Genomic DNA, 16,459 nt, shown 5'->3' with positions numbered 1-16,459 from the left:
ATGGGGGTCAACCTCTGCTCAGGGACCGCACACCCTCAGTGCTGATGCCCAATGGTGTCTGCATTCCATACCTCAGCAGTCAGAACGCAACCCGTGAGCTTGCCCGGCCAGTGGGCTCCGTGAGTGGGGGAGAGGGAAAGGTGGGCTGTCCAAGTAGAGGAACCGACCACCAGAGAAGGGAAAAGAGAGCCTAGAAGTCCTACGGAAGAGGGGAGTGCACAGGCCCACACGGGCGCCTCGGCGGGGCAGCTACAGAGGGAGAAGCTGTTGAGGTCTGCCCTTCCTCAAGCTCCAGCCGAGAAACCTACAACGTTCCCTTTTAAAGCTATGTTTTTCTAGGGCTGTTTTCATTTCCAGTGGGATTCCAACTGAACAGCAAACTAATTAACCTTGGAATCAGAGCAGATGATTTGGGGGATGGTCTTGGATCACCCAGACCCCAGGGCACATCTGGGAGAAGAGGGGCCACGGAGCACTTGCTAGTTCACACACAGATCCTAAGTCGCTCACGGCTGAGGGTGGCTTTCACAAATGAAAATGTAAAACATGGACAGTGACCCTGCCATAGGGATACTGTATCTAACAAAAGCAACTCCCAAAGGCTTCATTTCCTTGCTCATTTTGGGTGTTTTTTTTAATCATTTAAGGTCAACTTTAACCAAATCACAGATGCCTATATAAGCCTAGCATTCTCTGGCCCAAGCACTAGTGAAGACATTTCCTCCCACACAAATAAAAATTGAAACAAAATTTCAAAGGAAAAAAAAATGAAAATAAAAGAATGTGAAAAGAAATACAAATCAAAGAAATTTATTGGGTGCTGACAAAAATACATAATACAAAAAACAAAACAAAACACAACACAACAGAAACAAAACCAGAAACCCCACCCCAGCGGGCCCACGCGCCTGAGGTACTGACAGCGCGCAGTCCCAGAAGCCCCGCAAAGCATTGCACTTAATTCATGAGGACCTCCATCTGCACCAGCCTTGCATTGGTGTCCCCAGACGTCCGGTAGGGGATCATCCCAGCAAAGGTAATCAGGGCTCGGGCTTGGCTTCGGAGTTGCTGAGAAAAAGGGAAAGAAGAGAAGAAAACCAGTGAGCTTTTGCGTCTGGGTACAATACTGGGAACAACCACCATGTTCTTCCATTTTCTACCCCCTCGTGTCAGGGGGCAGCTTTCTGGTGAGTGGATGAGAGTCTCACCCTCAACTGTCATGTTACCCATAAGGTGCAGACTTAAGCAAAGCTGGTCCACTGAGGCCCCACTTCCAAAACCCTTCTACTAAGCAAAAGACAGACGGGGTTGCCAGACAAACTGCCTCGCCTGACACACGGGACCAGCTTCTGACACAGCCCCATGCTTCAGACGGCCTGCTCTCCTTCTCCGAGCCTCCCGCTCTCTCCTGGCTGGTTTCTGACCACCTGCCTCTGCAGGGGTCTGAGCTTCTCAGACCTCCCCACAAAGTGGGTCCAGTCACATTCTGGCTCTTTTCCTCTCCTGCTTCTTCCCTTTTCTTTCCTCCCACGCCTCCCATTTCTTCTTTCCTGACATAAACGCTGGGCCCTCCATTCCTTGGTAATAATATTTATGAGGTTCCTAGATTGTTCCAGGAGGGAAGAAGATTTAAATTTAGGTAATTCCAGTAACAGGGGGAAAAAAAAAAAAAAAGACAATCTTCACCCTGATTTCCAGGGGATAAATTACTAAATACAGAATAAAGAAACTTAGAAGAACAGCTTCGGGTTGCCCCGTGTTGAGATGTGCTGGATGCTTATAGGAGCAAGAAAGGAAACTAGATCTGGAGTACAAAGGGAGAGTCTACAAACCTCTTTTAGACCAGTAACAAGACTTTTAAGGATAACTCAGGGGTCACTTACTAGGCTTCCTAAGGACCATTCAAGAAGAAATCTGAAAGCCATGGGCTTTTTACCTGATAGATGAAATAAACTGGCAAGCATATATCCTAGTTAATGTCCAAACCGAAAGAAATTTTTACTTTATGATGAGAGTACCCATTAGATTTTCTTCAAAAGTGCATGGGCTCTCATGCGTCATCTGAAGCTACCGTAAGTGAACTTTAGGAGTGTTCAGGCAGAGGGACTCACCCCCTCAACGGGCAGCTCCGCACTTTACAGCACGAAGCCACTTCTCGGGCAGGGAGCTTTTACACAGAAGTCTCTCTGTGACCCTGCACCCCTAGCTTTCAGAGAAAAGGTGTAGTGGGTGACAGGCAGACAGGAGAATGGCTTTATTCGTGGTATGTGAAAACCAAGGGTCTAAAAAAAGAAAGCTTGAGACACACAGAACGTGAGTTCAGCTGGTCCTGAAACTATTCCTTCACATGTGGGAAAAGCCCTGCAAGGCCATAGCGGCACTCTCTGTGGGGGCAGCCACCCGCCCCCCCGCCCTATGAGGAGCCCACAGAGCACCGGAAATGTCCACCACCTCAACACTTGTCTGCCAAGGCCCAGGCACAATGAGCCACTGCTGGCACGTCTCCTGACGTGTATCTTTTATGTGGTCCAGGTTCTAGCCTGCCCAAAGGGTGGATGGCAGACCAGCAGCTGCCTCTGGGGCACCCGGGGATGGGCCTACCACTCAGTGGACCATCCCGAGCACTGCCACCTACGCTGCTGACGGTGAAAATTTCCACCATCACTCACTAGACAGCAATTCTGTCACGACAGTGCCTGTAGGGTCACAGCTGAGAGAGCCCCCACACACACCCTTGGAGGCAGAAGACAGGATTTCAAACATTAAGTGGGGAAGTTAAGGGAAAGGTAGTTTTCATGGGGTCAAGCACCTACGCCCTTTTGTCAAATCAACCGGACAACATATGCCGTGCAAGCCCCAGGCTACCATCCACCTGGACCTGGCTTGAGCCACACGATGCTGGAGGCCCCAAAGGCAGCGGAAGGAGCCCCGGCCGCATGTCAGACGGCTCAGCTTCCAGACACGGCTCCTTCACCATCACCTGAGGGGCCTGCAAAAGCAAACTGCTTCCTGACCCAGGGCCTCAGTTCCCTCAGCTATAAAGTGGGGATAACAATCACTGCCTCAAGGTACCTCTCTGGGGTCACTGAGAGGTTCAGATGAGGGCAGAATCAAATTCATTGAATCAAATTCATTGTTGACCAGAAGTACTTATGATTCTGATGAAAGTGCTGAGCTGAGACTCACAAAATAACCTTCCGATTTCAAAATGTGTATGAAATTCCTATGGAATCACCACAAATTAGTATTCTGTTTGATTTTTTAAAAGGTAGTATCTGCAGACTTCACTTTTTTTTAAAACTTGAAAGCAGCGGTGATCCCGTTAATGTTCAATTTCTTCTGAGAGCCTGACACAAGGTTTACTCAGCAGCTAGGCAGTGAGGAAAGAGCATTTGGGGTCAGGAGCAGGGGTCTCATGAGGTGCTGAGGACAGCAGACCAGAAAGGTGGTTCTCAGCGATGGTTCTGGCCAACGCTGGGATCTTACAGAGTCACGGTCCTCGACGACTCGCTGGGGCCTGGATGCCGAGGACGGACTTGTCCCTTTGAGCCTCTTAAACTGTGTGAACAAGATGTTCATGGTGGCGAGAAGCACTTCTGAGAGGTTGTGCCTGATCTGCCCAGAGAAAAACACATGAAGTAAGGAAAAAGCACCGAGCCCTGGGGCCGACAACCAGTGTATGTCCAGGCACATCACGTCCCACAGCTGCCAGGAAGAGAACTACAGGGTCACCAAAAAGCAGCCAATGGCACTGCCATGTCAAGCATGAGAGGAAAGCACAGGCAATGCTGATCAGGTGAGACAGATTATTCTTCTCCTTTCTGTATGCCATTCCTCCTAGGCATAAAGAGGGGCAGCGAGCCAAAAGCATGCTGACCGTATCTGGCCACTATGTAGGCTTGGACTGGCCAGCAAAGTGATTACCGTAAGAAGTCTGGATTTCAATGTCAGTAGGTAGGGATGTGCACACTGGTTCTCCAGGCCCCGCCACTCCCCACTATCTTAGACCTGCCAGACTGTCTCCACTGAACCTGCCCAGCCCTAGCAGAGTCGTTGGGAGCGTCTTCAAGGGCAGACCCTGGTGCACCACTTCATTCCGTAACGCAGTGAACAGTATATCCCGGGAAAGGCAAGAAACAACAACAGGGGAAGTGGCTGGGGTAGAAATGACAGCAGGTAAGAAAGGCAGGTCGGCAAGGGGCAAGACCTTCTAAACTGAGTACCACAGCAGGCAACAGCCCCCCACGTGCGGAAGCTGGCCTTCCCTCTTCCTCTAAAACAGAAACATGTCTTCGTAAGAGGTATTTGCTTACTGTGTAATGGTTTTAAATGGAAACAGCTAGTGACATCCCAGGGCCAGGCAGCTGGCCCTGTGTCTGTGGTTCTAGAGAAAAGTTTTTTACATGTGGGAACAACCAGAGAAGTCTTAGGCCAGTCCAGATCAGAGAAGCCAGAATTTCTGGGGTAGGCCTTGGGTATGAAGATTTTTTACAGCCTCTTAGAAATTCCAGTGGGCAGCTCAACTGCGCACCCTTGGGCTAGACGGTGGCAATGTGCCAGAAACTCTGCAGAGAGACAGCGGCTCTGGGGCTCATGGGCTGGCAACTGAGTCCATGGTCACTGTTCTGCTTCTCAAGACAAACAGTTCAGAGAAGCGAAAGAAGGAGGTGCATCATGGTGCATGTTTCATACACCCAATGGAACTACTTAAGGAAGATCAGAGTTAAGCACTAAGATTCCCTCTAGAACAAGTGGATAATACAGATTTAAACCAGACCACACAGGATCAACCAGGAATCTGTGCCCCCAAGAACATGTCTAATCACTAAAGAGACTGTGTTTTCTGAGTCAGGAATTTGGACAATGACCTGATGGGGATATGTGTACTCACAGAAAACCAACCTAGGAATATCTGAAATTGGACTCGCCTTATTAAACTCAGTCTACATGGTTAGTGTACTGGGACTCTTAACATCATCAGCTATACTAAAACAAAAGCTTTCAGCAGAAGTGGGGAAAAAATTCTATAATGCAGGAAGAAAAGGACTCACTTCATCACTGAAATTTCTGAAGGCAGCCACTCTCTCTTCCACACTTTCCTGATTCAGGGGCACCAGCTTCAAACGATCAATGATCTGTTTAAAACAAAACCCGACCGGCTGCATATGAAATAACCATCAGTCATCTTGTCTCCTTAGACAGACAGCAAGCATCTCACATGTTACAAAGGGCTCTTTAATACAAAATACTACCTTCCCTCAAACACACAAAGGCTTTGGTCTTTCTAATTTTCTGACTAAATTCCCAACCACATTTTCTGAGGCAATTCTAAAATTCAGAGACTGCAAGTTACTCCAAGAAATCTCTCCATTTTCAGACTAATGAGGAAAGGAATGGGGAGCAGAGAGAAAAAAGAGCAACACAGAAATCCCCTTTCAAGTCCCAGGGTCATACTTGTCTTCTTTGCTTAACAGGCACGTTGGTAACATTTCCTTTGTTTTAGATGCATCCCATATAGTGTTTTGGATTTCCAAGGACATACATCAACCTGCACTTCAAATAGCCCTCTTAAAACTTACATCAAAGGCTCTGTCAATATGACCACTGTGATACTCGTCAAAAAAGGTGATCAAGTCCAACAGAAGATAGAACGTGGAATCCACAAATTTATTTGCACTGATTCCCTGAGCCCTATACCTGAAAGACAAAAAAGAGGGAAGAGGGGACAGGGATAATTATGAATTTCTATGCAATCTGTCACTTTAGGATAGCATTTGAAAAATCTCAAAACCTCCTGAAATCTCTAGGTGAGGTGAATTAAGGAGTGGAAAATAGCGTTTCTTTTCCAATGGCCAAGAAGTTGATGGTGGATTTGATACGAATCCATCTGTAAATATTCTGCACGAAGCATGGCTCGTGCCACCTCGGCCTCGGCCACCATTAAGCATCCAAATCTCCAGGAAGGATAAAAAGGTTCTGATGGGTCAAAAGTCCAGTGGCTACCACTGTAGAGTGTTTGCTAAATGGATTATTTGATCAGGAGTCTTCTTCTGTGCTACCCCAGGAAAGCATCTCGAACCCAGTTTTCTCTAAGTCACTTTACTAGGAGTATCTGTAGAAGAGCACAAAAGGTAATGACTGTGGCCTCAGCCTGGGAGCTCCACCAAATAAAGTCTGATAACTCCGTTATCTCACCAAAGAAGGAAGAAGGTGGCTCTTAAACACTGGCCACTACCATCTCTAAGAATTCCCCCATCCACCTATCACTAGCTTCGCTCCAGAATGTCTTTAAGATGGCTTATAACTGTGTATAGAGGAGTACAATGCCCAGAGTTAAACTTAATGAGCAAGATTAGAATGTTGACATACGCTTTCATACCCTTCTTTCTAGCAAAACTTTAAAGTCTGATAGCGACAAGTACTGGTTATGATGTGGGGCAAAAAGAACTCTCAAGCAGTGCTGGGGGGATGGGGAGACTCTGGAAGGCCACCTGATGTGACTAGTAAAGCTGAAGACGCATGTGGTGGGCACGGGCAGCCTGGCACTGGCGCCGTGCCCCCTCGGCGCCAGCTCTCGGTCTTACCGTTCCGCGATGGAGAGCGCCATGTTCTTCAGCCTCTCTTTGTTGGACTGTGGTGCGCTGATCTGGGGGACAACAGGGCTGAGCAGTTTGTTCATCAGCTCTAGCACCTTGTCAGCATTCTGTTCCATTTTTTAAAATTAAGGAAGGAATCGATTATAAATAATCAGTAAAAGAGAAAAGGAAAAACAAAATAACCAAAAGAGGGAACGTTCTGGGGTGATGGATTAAAACATTCTGTACCTTGATCTGGATGATGGTTACAGATATACACCTATGGAAAGCTCATTAAGCTGGACCCTTAATGTCCGCGCATTTTTCCACATCTTAATTAGAACTCATTCAAAACATCTTTGAATTAACAAAAAATGAATTATAAACCTTCTTTTGGCCCACTTTTCTCAGTTTATAAAAGAAAGAGCATAATCTTTTTTAGGCCACGTAATGATCAGCAGTCACCATATGTCCTCATGTCGAAGTACTTATTCTAGTTCTCTCGAAGCACCTCAGCTGTCACCGCCTTCCCTAACACACAGGCCTCACGAGCGTGTCTGTGGCGACCAGAAGGGTAAGCACGAAGGCATTTTGTCCCAAAGCTTCACCATCGAAATGTGATGGACGCCTATTCTGCTGCCAAGTGAGAGGAGAGCTCAAGGCCTACAGGATGTCCAGGCAATATGTTGTTCTTATTTGGCCAGAAATACTTTATGGGCAGAGGTAACTCTGTAAAATGGGAATTTCACCCTGACCGGACCATTAACTGCCAAGCACTAGGAGAAAATGCCTCATCAGGACAGCGGTGCAACAGTGGCATTGTCAAACTGTTTGTGCATTTAATGCCAAAAGGCCGACGGATCTATTAAGTACAGAAGAAGGAAAAGGGCATGTCTTACCTTGGCAAGGTCATAGAGCTTTGCTGCTTCTTCAAACAGTCCTTTATTTTCTGCCACGGAAGCAACTTTGTTGATAATAGGCTTTGTGTCACTAGTAAACTTATCTATGACTCCAGGCTGACAAGACAAATTACAGAGGGGAGGAGGAGAGAGATGGGTACGCAGAACTGTTAATTTAAACACACAGAAGCAGTTGGGATCTGAAAACGACTTTAACTGAAAATGCCTGCCCTAGGCAATGCATATATTTCATCTGCTAGACTCTGGCATTCTGGAAGATGTAAGGTCCTATTAAACATATGAAAGGGACCAAGGAAACTACAGATGAAGAAGCAGACTCACGGGCAGCACAGAGGAGTCAGCAATAAGACGTCTGTGCTGCCTGATTGTCCAACATGATCCAGAGGGTAGGTGAAAGAGTCAATGATTTTAAATTTGCTGATGCGTAGGCACTAGGAGGAAAAACCAGGAGGCTCAGAGAAAATACCTGAAAGATTCTGGATTTGTTTTCTAAGACAGATGGTAAAAGAAATTCGGTGCTGAAAAAATATATGGCAAATGGCATCAGGATTTTTTTTTTAAAAATCACCATTAACATTCAACAGCAACCAAATGGTCAGGAGAGCACGAGAGGCCTTAGGAACCACAGAAGAGCTAGTGTGGACAGAGTGACATCTGACAGGCTATTCTGATTTTCCATCAGCGCTAGACCAAGTCGGGGTGACCTGCTCCTGCCACCCTGGAGGCGGCACAGGAGACAAGTGAAGAGCATGGGCTCTGGAGTCACGAAGGACTGGATTCAAATTCCACCTCCCCTTCTTACTAGCTGTGTGATCCTGCGGGAAATAATGAACTGCTCTTGTTTTCTTTTCCTCATTTGAAAACCACCTTGTTGGATCATTATTGTGGTGATCAGTTAAAAAATACCTATAAAGCATTCAGCACAGTGCTTGGCAAATGTCACTGCTCAATAAGCATGGCCATTGTCACCAGTACCGTCACTGTCCGTTCTTCTGAGCTGGAAGGTGTGCACATTGCGAGCTCATCTTGAGATTGCTGGGTCCAAACCACCCATCTTTACAAGTGAGGAAAGGGAGTTCCTGAGAGACGCAGGTGACTTTCCCAAAGCCACCAGGAGAATGCCTGTGTGGGGTCAGACTGGTTTTTGGCACCAGGGCCTCTGCACCTTTAGCTATGGCTCCCACTGCACACGACAGGTCTCAGGGAATCACTAAGGTCACAGGCACAGCTGTATCTCCAGGGTCAGAGTGAAGTTCTCAGCCCTTAGAAACTACCTTCTGAGAGAGGTCAAGCATATTTCTAACTTTTTTATCTGGGGAGAGTAGGTGCAGTAAATAATTCCTTTTCTTGCATATTTTCTGAGCCAAGAATGACAGAAATGCAGTCTTCTTAGCTCAAAAATCAGCAGGCACGAACAGATGAGTCCTCTGCACATAATAAAAAAGCTATCTGATCGGGGTGCCTGGCTGGCTCAGTCAGTAGAGCCTGTTGACTCTTGATCCTGGGGTTGTGGGTTCAAGCCCCCTACTGGATGTAGAGATTACTAAGAACAAAAAAGCTATCTTGCTATACATTTACATAGTTTAGAGAAACAGATGTGTGTTAAGATCAAGGGCATCATTTGTGGCCATTCTTTGCTGCTTAAACTACAATTTCGTTAAGATCTGCATCTTTATTACTTTGAATCCTAAGATTTAACTATATTCTTTTGACAACTGTACATCCCCAACTGCAAACTAACACATCTCTAGAGGCACATTTAACCCACCTTTCTACTTCCATCATTCTCTAGTTTCCCAAGAATCATATCGAACTGTGGAGACAAAAAAAAGTGTACTCAATTTACTGGACAACGATATACACACAATCCACAATTCTCTGGACACAAAAGAGAGGAAGAAAACAGCGGAGGCAGGAGAAGTTTTACATGAATCAGAAAACAGTGAGACTGAATCGGTATTTTCGCGATCAGGAACCAAGAAAGCAAAGACAACCGAACCCCCCGCTAACCCCGCCCCGGGCCTCATCCGCCACAGCCATGCTAGCGTGACCACACAGCATCACGTCAGCACGGGTGTGTGCACTGCAAATCGTGGGTGGGAGAAAGGAGGGACCGACGTACCTCTCGACTTTCTATCACAAGCTCACTCACGCAGCGCAAAAACATGTTTTCTCCTTGACTATCTTTCTCATCCCTGGAAGGGGACAAAAGCAACACGGTTTCTGGCGTGGACCTGAGGTCTCTAATCGTTCTCAGGATGACAGAGATGAAAGCCAGCCGAAGTCAATGGTCAAAAGTGGGTGTTACCTGAGGAAGTAGAAGTACTGGAGTGCCTCCCTCGGGTCTGTGGACTCAAACTTGCGGGTGTAGAGCATGAGTAGCCGCACAAAGTTCAGCCGCCGCATGCAGGGAGGGTCGCCAGGCTCGTGGCTGACTGCACCGCGGGGGACAGAACCGGTCACGACCACCCTGCCCCTCTGACCCAGGCAACCGGGAATTATGGGAGCTGAATCCAAAGACCCTGCAGCCTGGCCAACGTTTGCCAATGTAAGCTGCACTACCCTGTCCTCAGCTGCTTTCCAAGCAGAGGGGGAAACGGCATTCTGGAGTCCGTTACTAGCGCGCTGCTCTCACACTGGAAGGTGGAGACCGCTGGCCGTTACGGCTCGCACTCTGAGGAGACCGGGCTGCACTGCTAAGGAGTCTGTAGGCATTCATCCACATTTGTCTTCTGCCCCTCTTCAGACTCTCCCGCCCTGGGCAGGTGGGCACAGAGAGTGGCGGCTGGGGTTTCCGCTTAGGGCCCTAACGGAATGTGACTCAGGACTCCAGGGACTGCTTCCCGCTCATTCTCCGGGCGGTCCGACCGACTGGCCACAGAGCTAGCCCTTCACACAGTGCTACCTCCACTGCCCTGACACGACTTGCACCATGTGCCCAAAGCCTCGGTGGTGGCAGGTGCATGTGTGCTGCTGCCCGATGGGGGAGGGGGTGAGTGATGGGGACGCCAGTGCCAACAAATACTCACGGAGCTGAGCACTCTGTCCCGAGGATTTTAAAAGCAGCTTCAGCTCAAAGAGGACCAGCGCCACGTGGACTGCATGGCAGCGCAGCCGCTCCATGCGGAAGAGAAAAGCGATGGCAGCCTCGAACTGTGCCGTCAGGAAGAGTACTTGGAAGTACAGGAAGGGCTGCTGGTTCACCGTGAAGTGGGACTCGCCTGGGGGAGGAGGAGGCGAAGCTGACTCAGGAGCCAGGCTCTCAGCAGCCCCGACCCCAGGCAGAAGCCCCGTGTGCTCAGAGGACCTGCTGACGGGATGAAGGGGGCCCCGGGCACGGTGGACTGCCACAGGAACCATGACCTGGTTCCACAACCTTCTCCAGACCTCACAACACAACTGGCGAGTGGGGTCGTGCTGTAAAACCCAAACCGCTTGCATAAGTGGGAGAGAAACAGAGTTCAGGACCTTAGGACGACACATAAAAGAGGCTGTTTATCTCCTTTGCCCTGCGAAGAGTCACTCGATAAGGAGAGGAATGAAGATTTCAAAGATACTTCAGTTCACTCAGATTCACAGGTATGTGAATTCAATAAATGCTGGCCACTAGTTGGGACCTTCTTTTGCTCCCAGAATTCTTAAACAGAAACAGTGAGGAGGGAGAGCTATGTCCCCCTCATTTACGCTCAGATACAGTCATTGCGAGATCCCCAAGGAAGCAATAGCCAAGTCCTGCCTCTGTCTCTCCCTGAGCAAACGTCTACCAGAGCAGTTCAAAGAACTGGAGTAAAATAGCTTTTACTGTGTATGACCATGTAAGTCACACACACTGCTTGAGCTCACATGGCCTCTACTTGAATTTGAAATCACTGATGTGTTGTGTTGTGTTCTGAAGATCCGGAGCTCAGAGACGAAGGACGTTCCTAGAGGAAAGCTAAGTTGTGACCTTAGGTGGACAAGACAGAGAAAGTAGTTCCGTTCAGGGTATCTTACCATAGTCTTCCAACAACTGTTTCTGGAACTGTGAAAGAGTGAGCCTGTCTTGTGGGGAGCTGGTGCCGTCGTCATCAAAACACACTTGGTTCAACTAAACCCCCAAGAGAAACACATGCATTGGTACAAACTACGTCCCGAGCCAGGCATGCAGACCTGTCGCTGCTCAGCAGCTCGAGGCTGTGCTAATGGCTGTGGTTACTGGTTGAGAACTATACAACAAAAAACGGGGTCAAGAGGCAGGAAATCCACTAGCCCTATCACCCTACTGGCATCACACATTAAGCAGGTAAAATGTGTGTGCGGAACACAAGCAGAGGGAAGGGGCTAACGCCCTGCTCAGGCAAGGGAAGCGGTGCCTGCCTTCAGCCACAGGTAGTCCTCGGTTTTGTCAGCTACTTCGCTCTGGTTGTCGGTGATGTCGCATCTGCCAATGATACAGTACACGGCCCGCTTGTAGGGGTCCGTGTTGTTCCTGAGGGCCCTGCGGTAATGCAGTCGGAGCTTGTTCTCTGTGGCTGGTGACAATCTAAAGACACAAGGGAACAGACAGCATAGATACACATGCTGAAGACCCTCAGGGGTACCTGCAAGCACCCCGGGTCCCAACCACATAGCAGAGTTACGCAGCCTTCCTTCACAGACACCACCCCAGCCACATCCCCCGCTACCACCATTTTCATCCAACGTGCGGCCACCAACACCTTCGTCTCCCCCGCCTGCCGGCTTCCTCTGGCAGAGGCCTTCAGGGGCACGTCAGAAATGCTGGGGAATTAATACTCCACCGCACTCCCCAGCAACCCTCAAGCCGTGATGGACAAAAGTGAGTCCTTCCCTTAAGTGTCTTGGCCCCCACTCTGACCTCCTTGCTCCCTTATACATGTAAGATTACCTCCAAAATAAACTACTTGCACTCAGATCCTTGCTTCGGGGTCTCTTCACCATTAACCCTACTTTAAACTCACTAATGCGAGCAAAGAGAGAGGCTTATGGTTTACGACAATCTCTGGACGTGGCATCATGAACACTGTCTAAAAACCTGCCTTGAAAAGTATCGCTAGTATTCCACAGGAGAAAATAGAGTAACCACCGTTATTCGTCTCAAATACAAATACATATATTTAAACTGGGTTTCAGTGAATATGAACTTAGCCCAAGTACATTAAAACCCAGAGAAAAATTAATCCTTAGCAGTTCCTTAATGGAAAAGAACTGAAAACAAAACAAACAAACAAAAAACCCAGTTTCAATGACTGCACTTCAAAATGACTAACTTCTCGTTGTAGCCTTTGAGCTACGAAGTGTGTGACAACACATTTTCATATTGGGCCAACCACAAAAGCACTGAGTGTTAAATGAAGTGTAATGCAGCAGAGTTTTTAAATAAAGCATCCTGGATATGCCCGGGATTTACAGGATATGTAAAATCGTGCTCCTAACCACAGTGCCTCCCTCCCACACAGGAACAGAAAAATCCCCAAACACAAACGCTTCAGTATCAGAATGGGGCTCTTTTAATGTTCTCAACTGATACTCTCAGGCAAGTTCTACTTGCTTTCTAGACTTCATTTTTTTCCCAAGCAGAAACTTATTCTGAGCCATGCACGGGGCAAAAAGAGCAAATGCCGGTGGAGCAAATCCCTGTTGATGGCACGTGGCGTCTTCTGGATGCACCATCTCGTTCACCATACCTTCTGTCCTTGCTGTTCATGTACTCCTGGAACCAGGTTTTAAATTCTCCCAGCTGGTGCTGGGCTCGGTTAACCACCTGCGAAGCAGCAAGCAGGTCCCCACAGCGCATGCAGTAATAAATTAATGCCCACACAGGATGGCCTTCCACTTCTCCATCCTAAAAGAGGAAAGATGCTCAAATAAGCAGGCAAACAAAGCTAACTGATGGCTTTCTGATACACTCCCCTCTTCTCATACTAAGTCACTTCAGCTTCACAACCACCCCGTTAGGTAGGGACCTCCCTGTTTTATAAACAAGGAAACTGAGGCACTGGGACATTAAGTACCTTGTCCAAGCTGGTGAATGCAGCCTGGCCCTAGAGCTTTTCCTTGAGAACACCATGTGCTCCACCTGACTAAAAGCCAGCCTGTGGATTCACCTTGGAATCCCAGTAGCCAGTAACTGGGTAACATGCTCTGTGATAATTCACAGACGTGCGCTCTTGCAACCCCCGCAAAGCAAGGGCTAAAGTTTACCGACCAGTAAGAGACTACCATTACTATACTTGAGTTTATAAAGTGTTAACTACAAATGATTAGTCAAACGGACACTGGCACTTTCATTCATTTGTCGGCTGTTCATTCACTGACTATCTTTGTTTTCGACACTGGGGATCTGAGAAGGCAGCTCCACTCCCACTGTCCCAGTACCGGAGCTGGTCTATCCTCCAAATGCTTCTCTCATCATCTGTACGGAAGCCTGGGAAGCTTTTCTCTCCGCTTCTCTCCAGCTCCTCCAGAGGGGTGGGCCTCAGACTTCCTTTCTTGGTCCCTCAACCCTTCCCCCCACAGGACTCTTTCTAAAACCAGATCTGACCATTATCACTTCTCCACTTGAACCCCTTTGAGGTATTTACATCCAAAGTGCTGGGGCGCCTGAGTGGCTCAGTCGGTTCAGCGTCCGACTTCAGCTCAGGTCATGATCTTGCGGTTTGTGAGTTCAAGCCCCGCGTCGGGCTCTGGGCTGATGGCTCAGAGCCTGGAGCCTGTTTCAGATTCTGTTTCTCCCTCTCTCTCTCACCCTCCCCCATTCATGCTCTGTCTCTCTCTCTGTCTCAAAAAAAAACAAAGTGCTTTACCCTGGCACTCAAGGCTTTCACCTGCCAGTCCCACGTTTGCCAAGCCCTACCTCACACCCGATATGCTATGCTAGATACTCTTTCCTGCCTCCACGCATCTGTTCATGTTGTTCCCTCCACCTTAAACACCCTTTTCTAAGACCTGTGGCAGGTGAGCCCCTAGTTTTCAAGCGTAGTGTGAACCTCACCTCCTTTATCAAGACAGCTTCCTCTGTATCCCACCACCTTGGCACAAAGCTCCAGCTTAGTGCTGCTTTGCACAGGGTATTAAATCTATAAAATAATTCCCCCAACTGGACTATGTATGAGCTGAAAAGTGTCACATTCTAGGAACTGTATCTAACTCCATTCTTCCAGATGTTTGAAGCAACAATCCCAAGAGTCATCCCTGACTCTGCCTGTCACTCCCACATCCATGTCTTCAACAAGTCCTACTGGGCCTACTTTCAGAACACGTCAAGAATCCAATGACATCCTCCCCCTGAGCCCTCCTCCACTGAGCTGAGCAGCCACCATCTGCTCATCACCTGGATTCCTGCAAGGTCCCCCCAGCCTTTCTCCTAGCCCCACTCTGGTCTCTTTTCCATACAGCAGTTTCCACACATAGCCTCATCTTCGCTGCCAATGCCTATCTCAGAGAGACGACTCCAGGCGTGTAACTCATCACACAGAGAAAGATGCCAGTACCTGAAGTCCAGGCAAGGGAGCCGGAAGTTTAATGTTCAAGAAACTTCGAACCAACTGGTAAGTCCCAGGCACCCCGCCTAGCTGGGCCTGATGCAAGTTTCCAAAGACAGTCACAAGGGTGTAATTCTTATAACTGGAAAAATTGAAAAGGAAAACAAAAAAAAGGTTGAGAACACATACAGGTATCTGTATCCACATCCCTGACATTAGACTGTGAACTCTACAGGGCAGGGCCTGGACTTCAAACCTAACGCAGAGGAGGAAACAGTGCATGCTTCATAAAGCAAACTATGTTACTGATTCAGTGAGGAGTAGACCACCGTACAGATCTTTCATCACTGTGGATGCTCAAAAGCACCCCTCGAGGAACAGAACAGCAGACTTCCAATGCATTAAGGCCTAATGTACAGGTTGCTTCAGCTCACAACCGAATGCTTTGGTGCATTCTTTTTAAACTTTTTATTTTGGAAAGTTTCAAACCTATGAAAAATTTAAAAAAATAGCCCAATGAATACTCATATAACCTTTACCGAGATTCATCAATTGTTATTAGCCTTTGTGCACGTTTCTCTCTATGTTGATACATACATATATATATATATATATATACACGTACACACACGTGTACATATACACACCCACTTGTTTTTTGAACCATTTGAAAATGTATACAAATACAGAAAGCAGGGGCTACTTCATCTGTAAATACTTCACTATGTTCCTTGGAAGAACTAGGGCATTCTCCTACCTAACCTCGATACCATTATGACAGCAAGAAACTGAATATCAACACACTGCTATTATCTAAAATATAAGCCACGTTCAAATTTCCTAATAATACCCTTTATGGTTTGTGTTTCTCCCCCCAAGTCTAGGATCCAGTCAAGGGAATGCATGGCACTTGGTTCTCATGCCATTTCCATTTCCTGTACTCTAGGGTAATTCTACCACCATTTTCCATGACACTGACCTTTTAAAAAGAATCCAGGCCAGCTGTTGGGTAGAATGTCCCACAACCTAGACCATTTCCTCATGATTTAATTAAGATTCAACTTTGTTGCCAAGAATCCCACACAGCTGATGCTGGTACTGCCCACTGAGCCCCAGGTAATATTTGGTTTGATCACCTGCTTAAAAGTGTCACTCACCAGATTTCACCACCTTTTGTAAAAGTACCTTTCCCTCTGAAATTGATAAGTACCCTGTGGGGTAATACTTGGAAGCCATGTGAATATTCTGTTCACCAACAATCTTCTACTGAATGGTTTCAGTTTCCACTGATGTCCTTGCTGAACCAATTACCACACCGATGGTTGCAAAGGATTTTGTATCATTTCTTTTTCATTTATTTGCTAGTATTCTTAAAATCGTGCAATTCCTTAAAACCTGTAGTGTTTTTAAGGTGCTTCCATACTAAGATTAACTGGTTCTAGTTACAGATATTCAGATATGGGGTTAACAGAATAAAGAACTT

The 16,459-nt window shown here is 47.4% G+C and overlaps 1 protein-coding gene across 4 annotated transcripts in view; it reads right to left on the bottom strand.

The window, feature by feature from the left end:
* Nucleotides 1-794: 794 nt before the first annotated feature.
* The window catches only part of NUP93 (nucleoporin 93), a 104,112-nt gene continuing 88,447 nt past the window's right edge, over nt 795-16,459 (bottom strand). For all 4 annotated transcript variants that reach the window (XM_060650746.2, XM_060650749.3, XM_078438733.2 and 1 more), the window contains 14 exons: nt 14,986-15,118; nt 13,180-13,337; nt 11,852-12,017; nt 11,489-11,582; nt 10,525-10,716; nt 9,804-9,930; nt 9,618-9,690; nt 9,264-9,308; nt 7,475-7,591; nt 6,585-6,703; nt 5,580-5,697; nt 5,052-5,135; nt 3,487-3,615; nt 795-1,068 (listed from right to left, as the gene is read on the bottom strand). In XM_060650746.2, coding sequence (XP_060506729.1) covers nt 958-1,068; nt 3,487-3,615; nt 5,052-5,135; nt 5,580-5,697; nt 6,585-6,703; nt 7,475-7,591; nt 9,264-9,308; nt 9,618-9,690; nt 9,804-9,930; nt 10,525-10,716; nt 11,489-11,582; nt 11,852-12,017; nt 13,180-13,337; nt 14,986-15,118 — 1,666 coding nt within the window. In that variant the 3' untranslated portion in view covers nt 795-957. The remainder of the gene's footprint in view (nt 1,069-3,486; nt 3,616-5,051; nt 5,136-5,579; nt 5,698-6,584; nt 6,704-7,474; nt 7,592-9,263; nt 9,309-9,617; nt 9,691-9,803; nt 9,931-10,524; nt 10,717-11,488; nt 11,583-11,851; nt 12,018-13,179; nt 13,338-14,985; nt 15,119-16,459) is intronic.

This window comes from Panthera onca, chromosome E2 (assembly GCF_046562875.1).
Source record: "Panthera onca isolate mPanOnc1 chromosome E2, mPanOnc1 haplotype 2, whole genome shotgun sequence".
Taxonomy (NCBI): domain Eukaryota; kingdom Metazoa; phylum Chordata; class Mammalia; order Carnivora; family Felidae; genus Panthera; species Panthera onca.
The sequence above is the reverse complement of the archived record's forward strand: the minus strand, read 5'-3'. Positions and strand labels throughout refer to the sequence as shown.